Consider the following 18,873-nt stretch of genomic DNA (forward strand, 5'->3'; position numbering starts at 1 on the left):
TCTAGTGAGCTGAAGATTGAGCTCTGTATCGGTTTCCTATGAACTCTCTAACAAATTATTACAAACTTGGTGACCAATAACAATAGAGACTTGTTCTCTCACAGTTCTGGAGGCCAGAAGCCCAAAATCATATTAACTGGCCTGAAATCAAGGTGTAAGCAGGGGACTGCATCCTTCAGGGGCTCTAGGGGAGAGTCCATCCCTTGCTCCGGTGTCTGCCGGCCTTCCTGGGCTTGTAGATTCATCACTCCCATCTCTGCCTCTGGGATCACACTGCCTCCTCCTCTTCTGTATACACTCTTCCCCTCTTTTGCTTGTGAGGACATTTGTGGTTGGCATTAAGGGCCCACCTGGCAAACCCAGGACAATCCCATCATCTTCAATCCTTAATCACATCTGCAAAAACTTTACCATACAAGGTAATATTCTCCAGGGATTAGGGTCTGATACCTTTGGGGACCACCAATCAGCCCACCCAAGCCTCACAACTCCTTCTCCCCCATGGAGGATCTAGACTAGGGAGACACCCCAAAAGGTGTCTACCAGAAGCCAGATTGAGAGCTCTTCCAGAAAGTCATTTCTCAACTCATCTGGGTCCTTACTCTTCTCTTCTATTTTCCTCCCATTTATCCTCTGGTTTGGAAGAAGCACAGAAAGTAACAGGAAAGCAAGCCCAGCCCAGAGACATGAGACACAAAGAGCCATGGGTCGGCTCAGGAGTGGGCCGGGGAACGGACTAGGGCTCTGGGTGTCTGTCCCATGCCACAAAGCCAATCCCAACATCTCCCCTTTTAATAATGCATCGCATAAGGAAAGTGAAAGTTTCGAACTTTAGTCACTGCTGCCAATCTTGAGATAAGAAGGTGACTTGGTGCCTGTCATCCCTTCTCTGTCCACCGGAGCTTGTTAGGAAAACATCTGGGCCTGGGAATTACTCTTCCAACCAGGTTGACACAGACTCCTCAGCAGGCTGGCTCCATGCCCACCAATAGCAGGAAGGCTTCCTTTGGACTTGGGTCTGTTTTCCCACTCACTCCACGGTCAAGATCCTGACCCCAGAGGTCTCCATTCCCCTCCTATGTCCCCTCTTCAACAGCGTGCGATCCCCTGGGCATTTCTTATTCATTGCACTGCTTTTCTGGGCTGCACAGACTCACTTTCCCCCTCCAGGGGGACATGCTCACCCACCCCCTACACTTACATAGCCTGTCAGTTCTGGGGGCAGAGGACAAGCTGCACTGAGCTCCCTCCTGGGCCAGTTCTCAGCAGAGGGAGATAGGAAGGATGCCTAGACAGGTAGAAAGCTGCTGTTCAAACAACCAGAACTTTCTTTTGGGTGCATGGGTTGACAGGGACAACCTCTGAACTTGAGAAGTACAAGTCTTCATTCAAAGTCTGGAAAAGCTCTTTACACTGAGCTGTATGGGGGTGTGTATAAGAACTCAGGCCTTGGAGCCAGGCAACCTGGGCTCAAACCCCAGCTCTACTGCTGACTAGCAGTGTGACACAGGGCACTTACATTAACCTAAAGCCTCTGTGAGCTGACCACAGAATGGCATTATTACCAGACTTGGGTCCAGACAAAATGGGTTGATGTGTGAAATGCTTAGCACAACACTGGGCATAAGTATTCAGTACATATTAGCTATTATTATTGCCATTTTCCCCTAAGAAAGTCAGTATTGGAAGAGCTGCTAAAGTAACTCAGCACCCAAATGTACTACATATAAAATATTTTATTACAAAAAGCTCCATTGCATGGCATTTCAAAAAGAACATTTCCTACAGTTTTCTTTTTTCTTTTTTCTTTTTTTTGCTGTTACACAGAAGAGACTAGTTAAGTGTACCATTGAAGACTATTATGCATCACGTGCCTAAGTTCATCAGGCCTTAAGCCCTCAAAGAACAACAGCATCAGGGGCTCTGCGAGAGCCGCCACCTGAGCCTCACCGCTTAGTTCATAAAACAGCCCTGTGTCCTTTCTACAAAGCCAGGTCGTGTTTTCTACCCACAGTTCAGGACTCCAGCATAGACAGCAAACACAAAACTTGTTTCCTTTTTGAAACAAAACAGTCTTAGTAGAAGCAAAACAAACAACCACAATCTAAACCAGCCGCGAGGAACCCTTTCCTAGCTGGAAAGGAGAATGTGTCGCCAGCGATTCGGAGTGAAGAGGACGGGAAGATGCCTGTGCCACACCCTTGAATGTGGTCCACAGATTCACCAGCTCCAAGGCAGCATCTCTTTCCAAAGCACCTGCAGCAGGAGGCTGTGTGGGGCAACAAAGTCACTTCTGATACACAGAATCCCCCCACCGCCATCCAAATGGCTCCATGCACAGCTGGCCCCTCCGCTTCTCAACTGTGGCTCATGTGGCTTTGTTAGAGTCTTGGGGGTGAAAAGTGTGAGAGACAGGAGGGAGTGTGGCTCAAGTGGGGCCATTCAGTCGGGTGGCCGGGTGTCGGGGGCCTTCTCCTGGACTTCATCATACTGCGGTGGAGGAGTCAAAGGCTCTATCGAGGGAGGAGGGACGTTTTTGTCTGGGAGGTTGATCCTAAAGTCTTTGAGGTGAAGCTTTTCAGATTTAATCCTTCGAACTTTCAGCGGTTTCAGTCGTTTGGCCAACTTAGAGTTCTGCCTGTCAGGGGGGTTCCCAGGGCTGGCCTCCACGTCAGCCCTGGTGGATGTGGGGGTGGTCTCGTCGAGCCCCGTCAGTGACTCATAGGATGGGAGAGAGATGCTCAACCTTGGGTTCTGCTCCTCTCCCCTTGCTTCTGAGTAGTTTGTGTTCATCACTTCCTCGTAGCTGGGAACATAGTACCTTGAGGCAGCCTCCTCATCCTCCTCTTCTTCCTCCTGGCTGCAAGACACACAGACAGGAAGAGTGTTAGCCTGTGCTCAAGTCATTCAAAATCCCAAAGAGATGGGCTCCAAAGAGTCCACACACAGCAGCCTTGTAAATAACAAATGGGTCTTAGAGGCAATAAAAGTGAACACTTCAAGTGTTTACTATGAGCTGGGATCCCTTCTAAGTATTTTAGCAAATATGAACCAATTTCAGATTCCTGACAACACTATGAGTTAAGTACTAGTCATGCAGGACAGGTGAGTCCCCCAAATTGGGGCTTAGCCTGGAGGGTTCTTGGCTTCATCCAGGAAGGAATTCAAGGGTGAGCCAGTGGTGTTAGACCACAATTCTTTATTGAAGGGCACTGCTTCTTGTGGAGCAGGGCTAACTCATAGGCAGTACACCCTGAGTTGGCCACATAGGGGCTCTTGGAAATTGTATTTATACCCACTTTTAGTCACATGCAAATTAAGGGGTGGGTTAATGCAAATTGAGGGGCAAGCTATTTAAGACTTCCTAGGAAAGGTAACTTCTGGGTCGTTACCATGGAAAGGGATGGTAACTGCCAGGTCGTTGTCATGGCAATTGTAAACTGTCATGGCACTGGTGAGAGTGTCCCATGCTGATGAGCAATGAGGGCAGCCAGGGATCACCCTCGTTCCCGTTTGCTGGCTTTGGCTAGTGTTTTTTTAAACCTTATCTCATCTGGACCACATCCTGTTTTGGTCAGCAGGGTTATGATCAGAAAACAAGTCCTGCCTGTTTTCTATCTCACTATTATTATAATACCCAATTTATAGATGGACTGAGATACATCAAGATTAAATGACTTGGTCAGACCTTCAGGAAATGGGAGGGCAGGAAGTGAAGACTATACTCTCAACTACTCCACCATGTTATCTGGGTGTCAAACCTCCTTTGCCTTTAAGCCTTTCCCACGTAGCGACATGCTGGGTGAGCTATTCCAATGCTCAGCTGGGTCCTTTGGTCAAAGGCAACACAGAAATGTACAAAGTTGCTACCAACTTTCAGTAGAGAAAGAATATCTGAAATATAACATTTATGTGTGTCTCAAATTATTCTGTAATTTTATCTTCCAAGTTTATCCCAAGACTCAAAAAGATCAGGTCCTCTCAGCCTTATTCTCATTTGACTGTTGAAAGAGAAAACCAAAAAGTCAGGATATTTTCTACACATTTGTCGGAATTAACGCCAATAGCCACTTTCCAGGACTCTATACTTGAACCTGTGGGGTGATCATGGCCAACATCAGAAACCTCAAAGTCTGCCTTGGTTTTCCTCACACCCTCCTTTAGGAATGAACTCAAATGTGCTCACAGCTAGGGTGGGGAATGATGAGTGATTGATATTTGTTCTTTTCTATATTTCTCAAGTTTTCTAGAATAAGCATGTGTGATGGTTAATTTTAGGTGTCAACCTGACTGGCCACAGTTGCCCAGATTAAACACTGTGAGAGTGAGGGTGTTTCTGGAAGATACTAGCATTCAGCTCGGTGGGCTCTGTAAGGCAGATTCCCCTCCTCAGTGCGGTGGCACCATCCAACCCATGGAGGCCCTAGATAGACCAAAAGTCAGAGCAAGCAGGAATTTGACTCATTTCTCCCTGCCTCACTGCTTGAGCTGGGACATCTCATTTCATCTTCTCCTGCTCTCAGACTAGGATCTATACCCTCACCTCCCCTTGTTCTCAATCAGGCCTTCAAACTCAGAATGAATTATACCCCTTGCTTTCCTGGGTCTGCAGCTTACAGATGGCAAATTGTGGGACTTTTTAGCTTCCATAATCCCAGGAACTAATTCCTCATAATAAATCTCCATTTAAAAAAATATATATCCCCCTGGTTCTGTGTCTCTGGAGAACCCTGACCAATACAGCATGTATTATTCTTTGCTATCAGAAAATGAGTTTAATTTGGAAATTGTATTTGTACCCACTTACACCCACTTTCAATTATGTGCAAAAGTAAGAAGCGGGTTAATGTAAATTGAAGGGCAAGCTATTTAGAACATTCTAGGAAAGGGAACTTCCAGCTCATTACCACAGAAAGGGGTGGTAACTGGTAACACTGGAGGGCAGAAATCCCTTCAATATAATGAGATTTTTTTTCTTCTGATGTATACCCACAAGTGGCATTGCTGAATCATTTGGCAGCTCGATTTTGAGTTTTTTGAAGAACCTCTAAACTTCTCCATAGTGGTTGCACTAATTTACATTCCCACCATTAGTGTACCAAGGGTTCCCTTTAATCCATATTAAATTAAGAACAATTCCTTTCCAACTATAAAGATAAGAAATGCCTGTAGAAAATTCAAACAACACAGAAACATCTAATGAAGAAACGAAAAACATCCCGAATCCTTCTACCTGGAGACAAACCACTGTAACATTCTGGTGTATACCTTTCCTACCCCTCTCCAATCCCACAGCCACAACATTTGATGGGACCATAACCTGACCAAAGATGCTGTATTATATCCTCCTTTTCTCATTGTTGTGGATATGGTCCCACATGAACAAATATAGATCAACAGTTGCTGCATAGAACTCCATTGAATAGGTACGTCATTTAACTCAGTGGGTGGTTTTTTTAGGTTGTTTCTAAGTTTTTGTTATCCTAAACAATGATCTGATAAATATACTGGTACAAACTCCTTTGCACCTGTGGGACTGTCTCCCAGGGATAAACTCTTACAAATAGAATCAATACGCACATCTTCAGTACTGCCCCTTATGGTGAAACTCTTAAGAAAGTTTCTATCAGTCAACATTTCGTCAGCAATCCATCTTCCCTACAACTCTCCAACAGTAGGGGCTGTCTATCTTGATCAATATGATAGGCAAGAAAAAGAAAAGACATCTTTTTGCTTGCATTTCATGACTAATGAAGTTGAACATCTATTGGTTGAACATCTATGGAATATTCATAACCTTTGTCTGTTTCCTATTGGTATATTCATCTTACATATTCATTTCTAAGAGCTCTTTTTATAATGGGGATATCAACTATTATCATATGTTCCCCAATGTATCACTTATCTTTTAAATTTGTTGGTGGCATTTTTGCTCAAATGGAAAATTGCTTCCCAGCCATTTCAAATTAAAGCATACACACAGCATGCTGGGGTGAAGGGACAAGCAAATATGCTGGCCACCCCAGGCCCTGTTCAGTGACCCTGGGCGGGTCAAAATGCTGGTTCACTTAAGAGTAACGGCCTCCAGCTCCATCCAAGTTGCTGCAAAAGACAGTTTTTTGTTTTTGTATTTTTTTTTTTGAGACAGAGTCTCACTCTGTCACCCAGGCTGGAGTGCAGTGGCGCTATCTCAGCTCACTCACTGCAATCTCCACTCCCCTGGGTTCAAGCGATTCTCATGCCTCAGCCTCCCGAGTAGCTGGGACTACAGGCATGTGCCACCATGCCCAGCTAATTTTTGTATTCTTAGTAGAGACAGGGTTTCACCATGTTGGCCAGGCTGGTCTCAAACTCCTGACCTCAAGTGATCCACCTGCTCGGCCTCCCAAAGTTCTGGGATTACAGGAGTGAGCCACTGCACCTGACCCAAAAGACAGTATTTTGTTCCTTTTTATGGCTGAATAGTATTCCATGGTGTAAAAATCTATTGTAATAAAAATTTTAAAAAATCTTGGTTTACCTGTAATCCATTTGTACCATGCTATTTGGGAAGCTCTGGTAGAAAAGTCTAAAGTTATTTGTAAAATGATAAACTGTTTTGACAGAGGCGTCATGGGCGAACATGGGACAATAAAGCCTGTAGATGACAGTCTTTTCACCACGGAAAGGTGTGAGCATGTGTGTGCATGCGTGCGTGCCCATCCCCGATCCGGGGAGGGAAGGGGACAGTCAGGCCTCACCTGTCTTCCTCCTGGGCGTGAGGCCCAGCGCCTGTCGGGTGCTGGACATGGGCCAGGTCCTCGCCCTGCCGCTGCTTCCTCTTGTCCCTGATACTCAGGCAGATGGAAAGCAGCAGCAGCATCACCCCGGCCCCGACCAGCACATAGGCCACAGAGAAGGTCTTGCTCTTGAGGATGCCGCCACCCACCTCAGTCTTGTTGCTGCCCTGAGCTGTTGGCTTCTCGGCCGCGCTGAAGCCGGGTACGAGGTTCCACATGGCCATGATCACCCCAAGGACCAGCATCCCCAGGCCGATGGCGGTCAGCGCATAGTGCGAGCCGTTGGCCTTGGACTGGGCCATCATGTCAGTGGGAGGAGGGCGAGACCCAGTTCCAAGAAAGAAAATAAATATATACAAGGCAGCAGTCACAACAAAAACCCCTTAAATGCGCTCCACAAAATCTCTCGCCCCACACTAGAAAGTATCAGCTGAACTCCTGCGGGGTGGTTCCGAGCAATCGCGAGGCCTCCCGTGTGGATGGCTGCGGCGGAAGGGCCTGGAAGGAAAGCAGAAAGAGCAGAGAGGACGATCAGTTCCAATTCCAGACGCTTTGTGAATGTGGCGGCTCTGCTCTTGAAGGAGTTAGGCAGCAGCACCGAGCACGCCGGCTCTGGCTGGGCCTCGCCTTTGATGCATTCCAGATGTCTTACGTGCTCAGGCTTCTTGTGCGAGGCTGCGAGAAGGGAGGCTGGTCTGCCCAGCCCGCTACTCCCTGAAAAGGAAAAGCCAGACCTTTCCCTGCTGGAGGCCAGAAAGGTCGGAGCTCAGGTCATTAAAACATTGTGTGGAATTTAATGAAGTGCAGTAAAATCGCAGCTCTTGCTGGAGGCTGCTGGGAGAGTGAGCGATGGGATGAATGGTCCACAATCGATGGTTGTAACAGACTCACCTGGGGGACAGGGCCTCAGCCAATGGTATGACCAGGCCAAACAGCCTACTGTCATCTGTTCATCACCCTCAATGGCTCCCTATTTCCTGCAGGAGAAAATCCAGCTTCTTAGAATGATGCTGCTCATGGTGGCCTTAGCCTGGCTCCTGCCTCTCCTACTGCATGTCTCAGCCTGCCTTTCTTTGCACTACCCACCCCCAACCACCCTCCAGAACATTTCTCTGGTCACCCATAGCTCAGATGCCCCTTTCGTGTGCTCCCCAAATCCTCCAGCAACCACCGTGGTGAGTCTTTCTCTTCCCATGACCACATCGTCATCATCTCTAAGCCTGGCACACAGCAGGGACTCAAAAAATGTTTGCAGAGTTCACCCCTGTAATCCCAGCACTTGGGGAGGCTGAGGTGGATGGATCACGAGGTCAAGAGATCAAGACCATCCTGGCCAACATGGTAAAACCCCGTCTGTACTAAAAATACAAAAAAAACCAAAAACAACAACAACAACAACAACAACAAAAAAAGGCTGGGTGCTGTGGCACGTGCCAGTAATCCCAACTATTTGGGAGCCTGAGGCAGGAGAATTGCTTGAACCTGGGAGGTGGAGGTTGCAGTGAGCCGAGATTGTGCCACTGCACTCCAGCCTGGGTGACAGAGCAAGACTCCGTCTCAAAAAAAAAAAAAAAAAGAAAAAAAAAAGTTTGCAGAGTCAATGTTGGATGAAATGAATGGAGGCCACATGAAGTCACCCAGCAAGACAAGCTTCTCTGAAACCACATCGAGTTCTCCCTTTGTTAAAGGGGACAGAGGCCTGCACATTCTTCCTCTCAGCTCCTGTGCCCTGCTGGACAAAATAAACCTTCTTTCCACAAAGCAGCTCAGAGACCCCGCGCTAAAGGGAGCAGCCAGCGGTCCTGGGATTCCACAGCATTTGTTGGTTGAGAGCGAGCCAGAGAAGCAGTCACTTAAGGCTTTAGTTTAGAACATTTTCAAGGACTGAGGAGGAGGAGCAAGCAATGCCCCTTGCTAAACCTCTCCCCCATACGTTATTCCTGTGACAGGAACTTTTGCAAAACAGTAAAATTTACAAGATGTTTAGCTGGGCAAGGACCTGTTTTCAATTCTGCATTCTTTCCAGTCTCTCCGAAAGGATGACTGACCAGGCTGCTTGAAATCTGATGCTGCGAAGATATTTTCTTGTGAAACCATGAGTTTATCTGAAATTGGCCACTTTGTTAAAAGATACTCTAAAAATATTTGGAACAACATCCTTTATCAGCTTGAAGTCTGTTCCTTCTTTTTTTCACTCAACAAATATTTCTTGTGCATCTCACTACCTCCTAAGCAGCGTGTTAGGCACTGGAGAAACAGTAGTGAGCAAGTTAAGGATTAGTAGAGCTTCTAGGCCAGCAGGAAAATGATCTATAGGGAATACTGATAAAGTAAGAAGGAAGTACAGGAACTGTGGGATTAGACAGCAGGGTGTCCTAGCTCAGGGCTGTGGGACATACAGAAAGTCTATGTGGGAGAGGATTTCCACTGGCCTAATTGGGCCTGAATCCTGAATGCACAGAACTGTGTGTGTGCACGTGCGTGAACGCACTGGCTCTGCTCTTGAAGGAGTTAAGAAGAAGCACCAAGGCACACTGGGGCATGAACACGTGTGCATATATGTTTATGCACACATGAGCACATGTGCATGCGTGCAAGCACCTATGTACATATGCATGCATATGTATGGAATATGAACAGGTAGGATGGGCATGTGTGTGGCGTGCAGGGCGTTGAAAAGGGATCCCACTGCAGATAGCTGCAGTAGGACCAGATGGGACTGTACACAAGGATATTTACTTCTTACAGTATCACTCATGGCTGGCAAAAGGAAGGATGGGGACTCTGGCAGCCTTAGGAATGCACCGGTTCTACCAAATGGATCTGGGACAAGGTCAAACTCGGAGGGTGGAGAAGTACACAGCCAGGGGGTTGTGCTGGAAGCAGGAGTGATGAAAATACCACGTTCTGAGCACATGCTAAGTGCCTGACAGGCAGGCCTTGTACGTGGGACGCTGAGAGTGTGGTTAGCAGACTAGTGATTTGAGCCGCTTTAACCCCCTCACTGCCTGCCCTCATTCGTTCTCCATTCCAGCTTTGCCTTATGCTGCACGAGAGAAAGACAGGCTCCAGATGTGAATCATGGGCAGAGATAAAAATATCGGGATTAATACATTCTTTTTGTCTGATAAACTGTCAATGATTAAAAACAGGTGATAATACTCAGTGTGGGGAAAGGTGTTGGGATGGCAATTTCATGGCATTTTTTTAGGTGGCAAGTTTTGGCATTTATACAACAAAAGTTTCAAAAATGTTTATACCCTTTGGCTCTATAATTCCAACTTCTAAGAATTATGTACAGAGATATCATCACAGCTTTATAGTGGTGAGAAGCTAGAAATTACTTCAATAGCCAATAATCCAGATCAGGGTAATAAATTATGGTTCACGCACTTAACGAAATTATGGTCTCAAAGCAGCTAATGTATTTTTAAATCAAACAACAAGGTTGAAACAACAGTATGTTCAGCGTGATTCTAATTTTTAAAAAATTCTCCATACACAGATGAATATATGGGAAAAAGCCTGGATGATTGTACTTACATTGAAATGAAAGAGACAGTGTATTTTCATATATACACACGTATGTAAAAATCCCGGGGCGGGAGGTCACCTTTCAGACTTGTACCAGTGATTGCTTCTGGGGACGAAGGAAACTCGGAAAGTGTACCCTTTGCTTTCTATTTATCTCTTTTGAATTTTCACAATCTGATTGTATTGCTGCAAGGTAGCATAGCTGAGTGGTTAAGAGTGAGCTTGGGACCCAGGCTTCCTGGGCTCAGATCCTCACTCTATTCTTTCACAGCTGTGTGACCTCGGGCAAGTTACTTAACCTCTCTGTGCTTCAGTCTCCACAGCTGTAAAAGGAAGACAAAAACTCTCTAGTACCTACCTCATAGGGGAGTTATGATAAATAAATAATATACATAAAGCACCAAGAACAGTATGTGACCAGCACAACAGTAAGTTCTTAAACAGACAAAAAAATTGTTATTTAATGTTAATTAGAGCTTGTATTCTCAATGGGGTAAGATCACCCACAAGGGGCAAAAATTGTTTCTTGGGGACGGGGTGAAAAAAATCTTGGATATTACAATGGTTTGTGGCCCTCCACAGGGCCACAGAATATAAATAGATACACAGGGCATCCTTGGCATTAAATTTTCAAGTATTCCAAAAAGAATGTCTAAAAAGACTTCTCAGGGAGGGCAAGGTGGCGGAAAAGGTTGAGAAACACTGTTGAATGTTTCATACTAAGTTTCACAACACTCGGATTATATATTATGATGTTTATAGTTATTTTCTGTGTGTGATGGGATTAACCATGATTTTCATTTTCTTTTTCTTACTGGGAGAATAAGAATTAGAAAACAGAAATATCTATGTGTTGCTTTCATAAAATAGTTTTGGTTTTTTGGGTTCATGGCCAGGGTTATGTGTGCAACGGTGGCGTAAATTTGTTCTTCAAGTTCAGCCCTCTCTTTGGGGACTGTGATCTTGATGGGTCTATGGGGTCTGTAGAAACCCAGCTCCCAGCGGGGCATCTGGTCAGCTGTTTGTCCTGTTCCTGGCTTGTTGACCCTGGACAGCACCCGAGCTATATTTAGCATGGTGTTCTTTTCCTTTCAAAAATATGGAAAGAAGCTAATTTTATGCTTAGAGGATTTGGACCACACGGCTTCCAATATGTCCCTAAAACACAGTAGGCTTCGTGGGCAGTCTGGGGTCCTGGCTTGGCCAAACTCAACCTCTAGACCCTGGGGTTGGCCCCATCACGGCTCATGTCTGAGGAGGCCCTAAGGGAGATATGAATGATTCTATATCTGAGTTTTTAAAGAAAAATTATTAACCAGTTAGAGAGGTATCTACCTGTTGTTATTTGAGGAGACTCAGGGCAGGCCAGAAGGCAACTCTTCATGCTAGAGTCTTGAGTTAAAGATCCACCTATAAAAAAACCACAGAGATGCAGCTTTCTAAGCAAGCTGTGAGCATTGCAATTGGAGTTACATGTTGGGCAGCCATGTGTTTTCTTTGTTTTTTAGGGGGAAAAGGGCAAGGGTTAGGGTAGGTATCTATGCAAGACCAGTGGTACCAGAAGAAGCCAGAATTCTGTACAAAAAATATGAGTTGCAGAAGGATGACAACATGGTAGCTAACATTTATCAAACTCTTTCATGGTATTATCCATCTTAGACATGTGCTCCAGAGAATATCAGAGGAAATACTCTCAGGTCATCTTATAAGGAATGTATATACCTTGACACCAAAACTAGAAAAGAACAAGGCAGGAGAGGAAAATGACAGGCCAGTCTGACCCACCAGCCTAAACAAAAATCGGCAAATGGAATCCATGCTTCCCTCCTTCCCTCCCCCTCTCCCTCCCTTCCTCCCTTCCTTCCTTCCTTCCTTCCTGAGTCTTACTTTTTTGCCCAGGCTGGAATGCAGTGGTGTGATCTCAGCTCACTGCAACCTCCGCCTCCTGGGTTCATACAATTCTCCTGCCTTAGCTTCCCAAGTAGCTGGGACTACAGGCGCACACCCCCACACCTGGCTAATTTTTGTATTTTTAGTAGAGACAGGGTTTCACCATGTTGGCCATGCTGGTCCGAACTCCTGACCTCAGGAGATCCTCTTGCCTTGGCCTCCCAAAGTGCTGGCATTACAGAAGGGAGCACCCAGCCCAACCATATTTTTTAAAAAGATAACACATCATAATCAAGTTGGGTTTATCCCAAGAATGCAGGGTTTGGTTCAACATTAGAAATTGGTCCCAGGAGAAAAGATAAACCACAAAGTGTCACTCTGTGGAGTATTACGTACGCAGCAGTGAAGGTGAGTAAACTGCAGCTGTGTGCACCAGTGAGGATGATCCTGACAAACGTAATGTTGAACAGAAAAGCAAACTGCAGAAGAATACACACTGCAGAAATCCACTTAAATGAAATTCAAAACCCAACAATATGTTGCTCTATTTTTGTAGTATTAGGAAGAAACGCAAAGACTATAAACTAAAATTCAGGACAAATTCAGGTTACCTTCTGGCCAGGCACAGTAGCTCACACCTGTAATGCCAGCACTTTGGGAGGCCAAGGTGGGAGGATCGCTTGAGCTCAGGAGTTCGAGACTAGCCTGGGCACTATAGTGAGACCATGTCTCTACAACAATAATAATAATAATAATAATAATAAATAATAATAATAATAATAATAATAATGAGCCCAGTGTGTGGCTCACACCTGTAGTCCCAGCTACTTGGGAGGTTGAGGTGGGAGGATCTGCTTGAGCCTAGGAGGTAAAGCCTGCAGTGAGCCTTGAGCATGCCACTGCACTAGAGCCTGGGTGACAGAATGAGACCCTGTCTCAACAAATAGAGAAACAAACAAACACACACACACACACTACCTCCTGGAGAAATGAAGAGTGAAGAATGGTACTGGGGAGGTGAACAGTGAAGGGTACATGAGCGTTTTATTATACTATTCATTACAATTCACATATATCTTATATATACTCTTTTGAATGACTGAAATAGTTTGTAACAAGAATGTCCAAAAGCCCATCAATGTGTTTTTATTACTTTTAGCATAAAATCCAAACTCCTTGGCCATGACCCTCAAGCCCCACCAGCCTGGACGAGGCTCCTGTCTTGCTGTCACAGCTCGTATCTCCTGCTCACCAGCCCTCAGTGGTTTCCTTTCTGCTCCTCATTGGCACCAACTACTTCCTACCACAGGGCCTTGGCACTTGATATACCTACTGCTTGAAAACACCCTTCCACCTGTCTCTTTTGTCTGGCTACTTATTTATTTATTTCTGTATTTAAATTTTTTTTAAAAATTATTTTTAGAGACAGCATATTTCTTTGTCACCCATAGCTCACTGCAGCCCCGAACTCCTGGGCTCAAGTGATCCTCCCGCCTCAGCCTCCCAAGTACCTGGGATTACAGGTGCACACCATCACACCCAGCTAATGTTTTAATTTTTAATTTTTAATCTTTTTGTAGAGATGGAATCTTGCTGTGTTGCCCAGGCTGGTCTTGAACTCCTGGCCTCAAGCGATCCTCCTGCTTCGGCCTTACCAAAGTGCTGGGATTGCAGGCATGAGCCACCATGCCTGGCTATCTGGCTACTTTTTAGTAGAGACCTCTGTCTCTCAGCTCAAATGCCACCTCCTCAGTGAGCACCTCTCTGACCACCCAATGGAAATGCCTCCTCCCTCACACAGCTACACTTGGGTCCCCTGCTGAGTTCCTTGCCTTTCCTTCCTATGGGTGATGATAACACATTGCAGTCAGTAGTAATCTCATTTTGCTTTCTTGTTGGCTCCCTGTCTCCCCCACTGGAGTATGAACTCTCTGAAACACGGTTTTTGTCTGTCTTGTCCACTGCCTGCTCCAGGCCCCAGCACCGCATGCCAGGAACTTAACAGGTACTTAGCAGATATTTATAGAACAAACAAATGAATACCTGGCAAGTTTAAAAGTTGAACCAATGTCTCATATCAATGAGGGGAAATTCCCAGTCCAAGCCTGAAGGGGAGAGGATTAATAAAAGCTAACTTGCAGGAAGATCCAGATACCCAAATCTTGTATCCGTATGCAAATAATTTGCCGGCAACATGAGAAAAATATGCAGAATAAATGTGATTTCCGTTGTGACCTGAGAAAGTGACTGTATCAGTATTCGCTGGTGGGGCTGGAGGTTTCAGCGGTTGCCTGGCCTTTGCAGGTGGAAGTCAGCAGGGAACATGGAAGCCTTTAGCCTCACCGCTCCACGCTGGGCAGAGGCTCTTTCCACTCCTGTGCACACCCTTGGCCAACCAGAGCCGGCAGGGAGGGGCTGTGCAGTGGGTGTGGAGGAGTCGGGGCCAGGGAGGTAGACCCAGCTCCAGACATCAGAGTGGCTGAGACCTGAGTGGGGCCATCACAGCCAGGCACATCTGGATTGAGTCTCCGTGAACTTGAACGTGAAGACAACAACTGAAATAAGATGGGACAATGGAAAGCAGCGCTGCCCCGGCTGAAACGGGGTAAAGGGCCCAAGCATTGATGGCTGGGCCTTCCGCTGCCTCTTCTCGCTGAATTGCAGAAACTCTCCAGGACACAGTTTAGAAACTGGGAATCGGATGTAGACCCTCACGTGACCACTGAGTTCTGTGCTGTGGCCCCGGAAGGTGCAGTTGCAGAAGCGCCCAGCCCAGCTGGCTTTAGTGGGAGGAGGTCTTGCCAGTCGGAGGCGGCTGGCGGTGCTACCAACCCCTGTGACAAAGGGGCTCCTTGAGCATTCTCCCTGCACCGACCTCTTCCTGCCAAGCTGCATAATTGGGAAAGGGATCCCTGGTTCCACCGGGCTGTGCCACATTCACATCACAAAGGAGGAATTCAGTGGGGCTCTCTCTGCCAAGTTTCAGCCCACAATCACTTTTGTCACCATTTCCAGTCCCATGCAGTGGGGGTAGGAAGAAAGGCGCTGAGCCCCTGCTCCTGTCCTGCCTGGGAGGGAGTTTCAGGCCACCTCCCCACGGACCAAGGTCAAAGGGTGTCAGGTTCCTGTTTCAACAGAGCACCAGGGATCTTTTAGACTGTGCACTCGGGAAAAACAAAAAGCAATGTGCAAATGAGGCATAGAGGCAGGGTAGCTGGGAGGAGGGCTGCCCAGCTGGAGAGAGCTGATGGGAAAAAGAAGAAAGGATGTTAAGTAATACACAAGGCAGGGTAAGAAGAATAATGGTAACAAGAATAGCAGTCTCCGCAGCAGCTATCATGAAATCAGCAGCAGCTGACACTCAGCATGAATCAGGTGCATTCCTAAACTCACCCGATCCTCACGGCCACCCTTCAAGGAATGATCCGCCCCATCTCGGAGTCTTGGACAGGGTAAGTAATTTGCCCTGGGCCACACAGCCGGTAAGTGGCACAGTCGACTCATAATCAAATCCAGCTGACTGTGAAGTCCACCTGTGTCTGCACTGTGCAGGTTCCCACAAAGCTGAGTCCCTGGGGGCCACTTTCTGGGCAAGGCACCGAGGTTCCCAGAGGTGTTTCAGGACAAAAGTGTGAGGGGGTGACAGGTAAATGTTCCCTTCCCTCCCCTCCTCTTCCCTTTCTTCTCTCTCTCTTTTTTTTTTTGGACAGGGTCTCACTCTGTCATCCAGGCTGCAGTGGCATGATCATGGCTTACTGTACCCTTGACCTCCCAGGCTTAAGCAATCCTCCCACCTCGGCTCCTGAGGAGCTGGGACTACAGGCACACACCACCATGTCCAGCTATTTTTTGTGTCTTTTGTAGAGAAAGGGTCTCGCTCTGTTGCCCAGGCTGGTCTCGATTTCCTGGGCTCAAGCGATCTGCCTGCCTCAGCCTCCCAAAGTGCTGGGATTACCATGCATGAGCTACTGGACCCGAACATTTCTTTTAAAATGACTTGTTGAAGATTTTGATTTAAACAATTCCCGGTTCCCCTACTGTATGCCAGGAGCTTTGGGGGATACCGAGATACATGAGACAGACTTTTACAATCCAGTAGGAAGACAGGCAATTCTGCCTAACAGAAGGGAAGTCAGCGTCAGAGAAAGCGTCAATGTGTGTTGAATGCCAATTCTGTGCCAGGCCCTCTGTGGAGCTCTTTATGTGCATCATCATTTAATAGTTATTGGTTCTATTTTATAGATAAGGACACAGGTTCCAAGACGGAAAGTAATTTTTCTAAGGTCACACAGTGAGTACAAGGCAGGGGTAGGGTATGCCTGATCCTAAAACCCATGCTTTTAAACACCAAGTAGCACTGCCAAAATGGAGCATGTCTGAAGAGCTTCCAAAAAGAATAACGGATTCAATTTGAGGGCAGGGAGAAGGAAGATACGCATGCAGCTCTGCAGGGCCTTGAGGCCTCTGTGGCCTTCCTGTGGGTGGAATTTGGGGGTAAGAGATCAGGATATTCCAGGGTGAGGGCTCAGCCTCAGTAATCCCACAGCGATGGGAAAGTGGGCACCTTCCAGAATATGTCATGGCTTGCAGAGAAAAGAGGCAGCTTCCCTCCCCGACTCCAAACACAAGATGTCGGTGAATTGCATAAAACCTGACATCACCAGGGTCCTTGCTAATCTATGTAAGTGGTGGAGAAATTAAGGAAGACAAGTTCATCTTGAAGACTCCAGGGACCAGAAGCAGCGAGTTCATGAACCATACATCTTTTCTTGAGGTGCTTGACATATTGTCTTTCTCTAAGCAGGTGGCTGGTGTCCAGCCTTATTTAGAAGGCTGGCACGGGGGACCCAGTCACATTCAGTATTTCTTGGGAAATGTGACATCTCACATTTCAGAGTCTTCCTCTGCCAGGATAGCACTGAGGGATGCAGATCTCCTGTCCCCGTCAGCCCAATGTGAGTCTGACACCTCGAACCTTCTCCAGGTTCTGGCCATCGGTGTCTCTGGGGATGACAGCAGCAGCCCCCCGACCCTGGCAAACAAGGCTAAGCACAGGCTCTGACCACCAGCCAGACCCCCAGTACTCTAGTCCCCCAACCCCCAGCACATAGTTAGGGCACTGACACCCCAGGCACTTTACACAATTTAGCTCATTTATCCCACCCAACAATCATATAAGGGAGGTACTGTCATCCCCAGCTCTGTCCATTTAATCAAGGAATACGCTGAGGCACAGAGGTGGAGAAACTTGCCCAAAGTCTCGTTTAGTAAGTGGCAGCACCTGTCCGCAAAGCCCCTTGTTTAGGCCGTCCTCATTCACGGAGCAGCAGAAAAGCCAGCCTTTCCACCAAGGCAGGGCAGAGTTCCCATCAATGAGGTCTCGCTCTCTCACCCAGGCTGGAGTGCAGTGGCGCGGTCTTGGCTCACTGCAACCTCTGCCTTCCAGGTTCAAGTGATTCTCCTTGACTCAGCCTCCCAACTAGCTGGGATTACATGCGTGCGCCACCACACCCGGCTAATTTTTGTATTTTTAGTAGAGACAAGGTTTCACCACGCTGGCCAGGCTAGTCTTAAACTCCTGACCTCAGGTGATCCATCCGCCTCGGCCTCCCAAAGTGCTGGGATTACAGGCATGAGCCACCGCACCCAGCCTAGGTGGACAACTTTGGAGGCTTAGCCCTGGAATCTGAAGAGTGGGAGGATTGGGGGCCTGGAAGAGAAGCTGGAGCCTGTCACATGTTGCTGCCTGTGGTCAGTGTTCCTGGCGGCCAGCCAGGCTTGTGTGAACCTCAGTGCCATCTGGATTCAGCATTTGTCCTTGTGTGACAGGCAGTTCTGGACACTGGCTGGATTCATTTGGTTTGTCTTCCCCAAGGGGCATTTTGCAGAAAAAAGGAGAGAAGTCACAGATGAGAATTTATCAAATCAGGGACTGCAGAGGGTGCTGGTGAGTATCCACTCCACCTGTTATGCCGTGGGACTGGGAGCCTGGGCTCCAGATCAGAGGCCGGGTTTGTATCTCAGCTCTGTAACTTAGTAATTACCTAGACAAGACAATTCTTAGGGCTCTCAGTCTCAGCTCTGTCATCTGTACAAAGTAAATTTTACTGGGATCTACCTCACTGGGTTTATAAGTGACGAGCTCAGAGTTTTGATTACGGGTGTTTATTCATTTACCTAACACAATATTAACTGAGCACCTACTATGGACCAAGTCCTGATCTAAGCACTGAGGACATAGAAACAATCAAAACAGACAGAAGGCCTTGTCCCCATAGAGCTCACATTAGAGTCTGTGGTATGGTAGCAGGTAATACAAGCTAAAAGAAAATAACAGAGCGGTGGGTAGTGATTTTAAAAACAGGCCAGGTGTGGTGGCTCATGTCTATAATCCCAGCACCTTGGGAAGCCGATGCGGGTGGATCATGAGGTCAGGAGTTCGAGACCAGCCTGACCAACATGGTGAAACTCTGTCTCTACTAAAAAAAAAAAATACAAAAATTAGCCGGGAGGGGTGGCGCACGCCTGTAATCCCAGCTACTCGGGAGGCTGAGGCAGAAGAATGGCTTGAACCAGGGAGGCGGAGGTTGCAAGTGAGCCGAGATCACGCCACTGCACTCCAGCCTGGGTGACAGAGCGAGACTCTGTCTCAAAAACAAAAAACAAAAAA

General features: G+C 47.0%; 1 protein-coding gene across 5 annotated transcripts in view; it reads right to left on the reverse strand.

Moving 5' to 3' along the window:
• Positions 1-1,718: 1,718 nt before the first annotated feature.
• The window catches only part of TMEM51 (transmembrane protein 51), a 67,578-nt gene continuing 50,423 nt past the window's right edge, over positions 1,719-18,873 (reverse strand). For 2 of the 5 annotated variants that reach the window (XM_001148988.4, XM_001148843.8), the window contains exons 2-4: positions 11,649-11,723; positions 6,741-7,277; positions 1,719-2,860 (exon numbers count right to left, since the gene is read on the reverse strand). In XM_001148988.4, the coding sequence (XP_001148988.1) occupies positions 2,443-2,860; positions 6,741-7,084 (762 nt within the window). In that variant the 5' untranslated portion in view covers positions 7,085-7,277; positions 11,649-11,723 and the 3' untranslated portion in view covers positions 1,719-2,442. The remainder of the gene's footprint in view (positions 2,861-6,740; positions 7,278-11,648; positions 11,724-18,873) is intronic. The other 3 variants (XM_001148920.5, XM_001148767.6, XM_063785929.1) reach the window with 2 other exon arrangements.

This window comes from Pan troglodytes, chromosome 1 (assembly GCF_028858775.2).
Source record: "Pan troglodytes isolate AG18354 chromosome 1, NHGRI_mPanTro3-v2.0_pri, whole genome shotgun sequence".
Classification (NCBI taxonomy): domain Eukaryota; kingdom Metazoa; phylum Chordata; class Mammalia; order Primates; family Hominidae; genus Pan; species Pan troglodytes.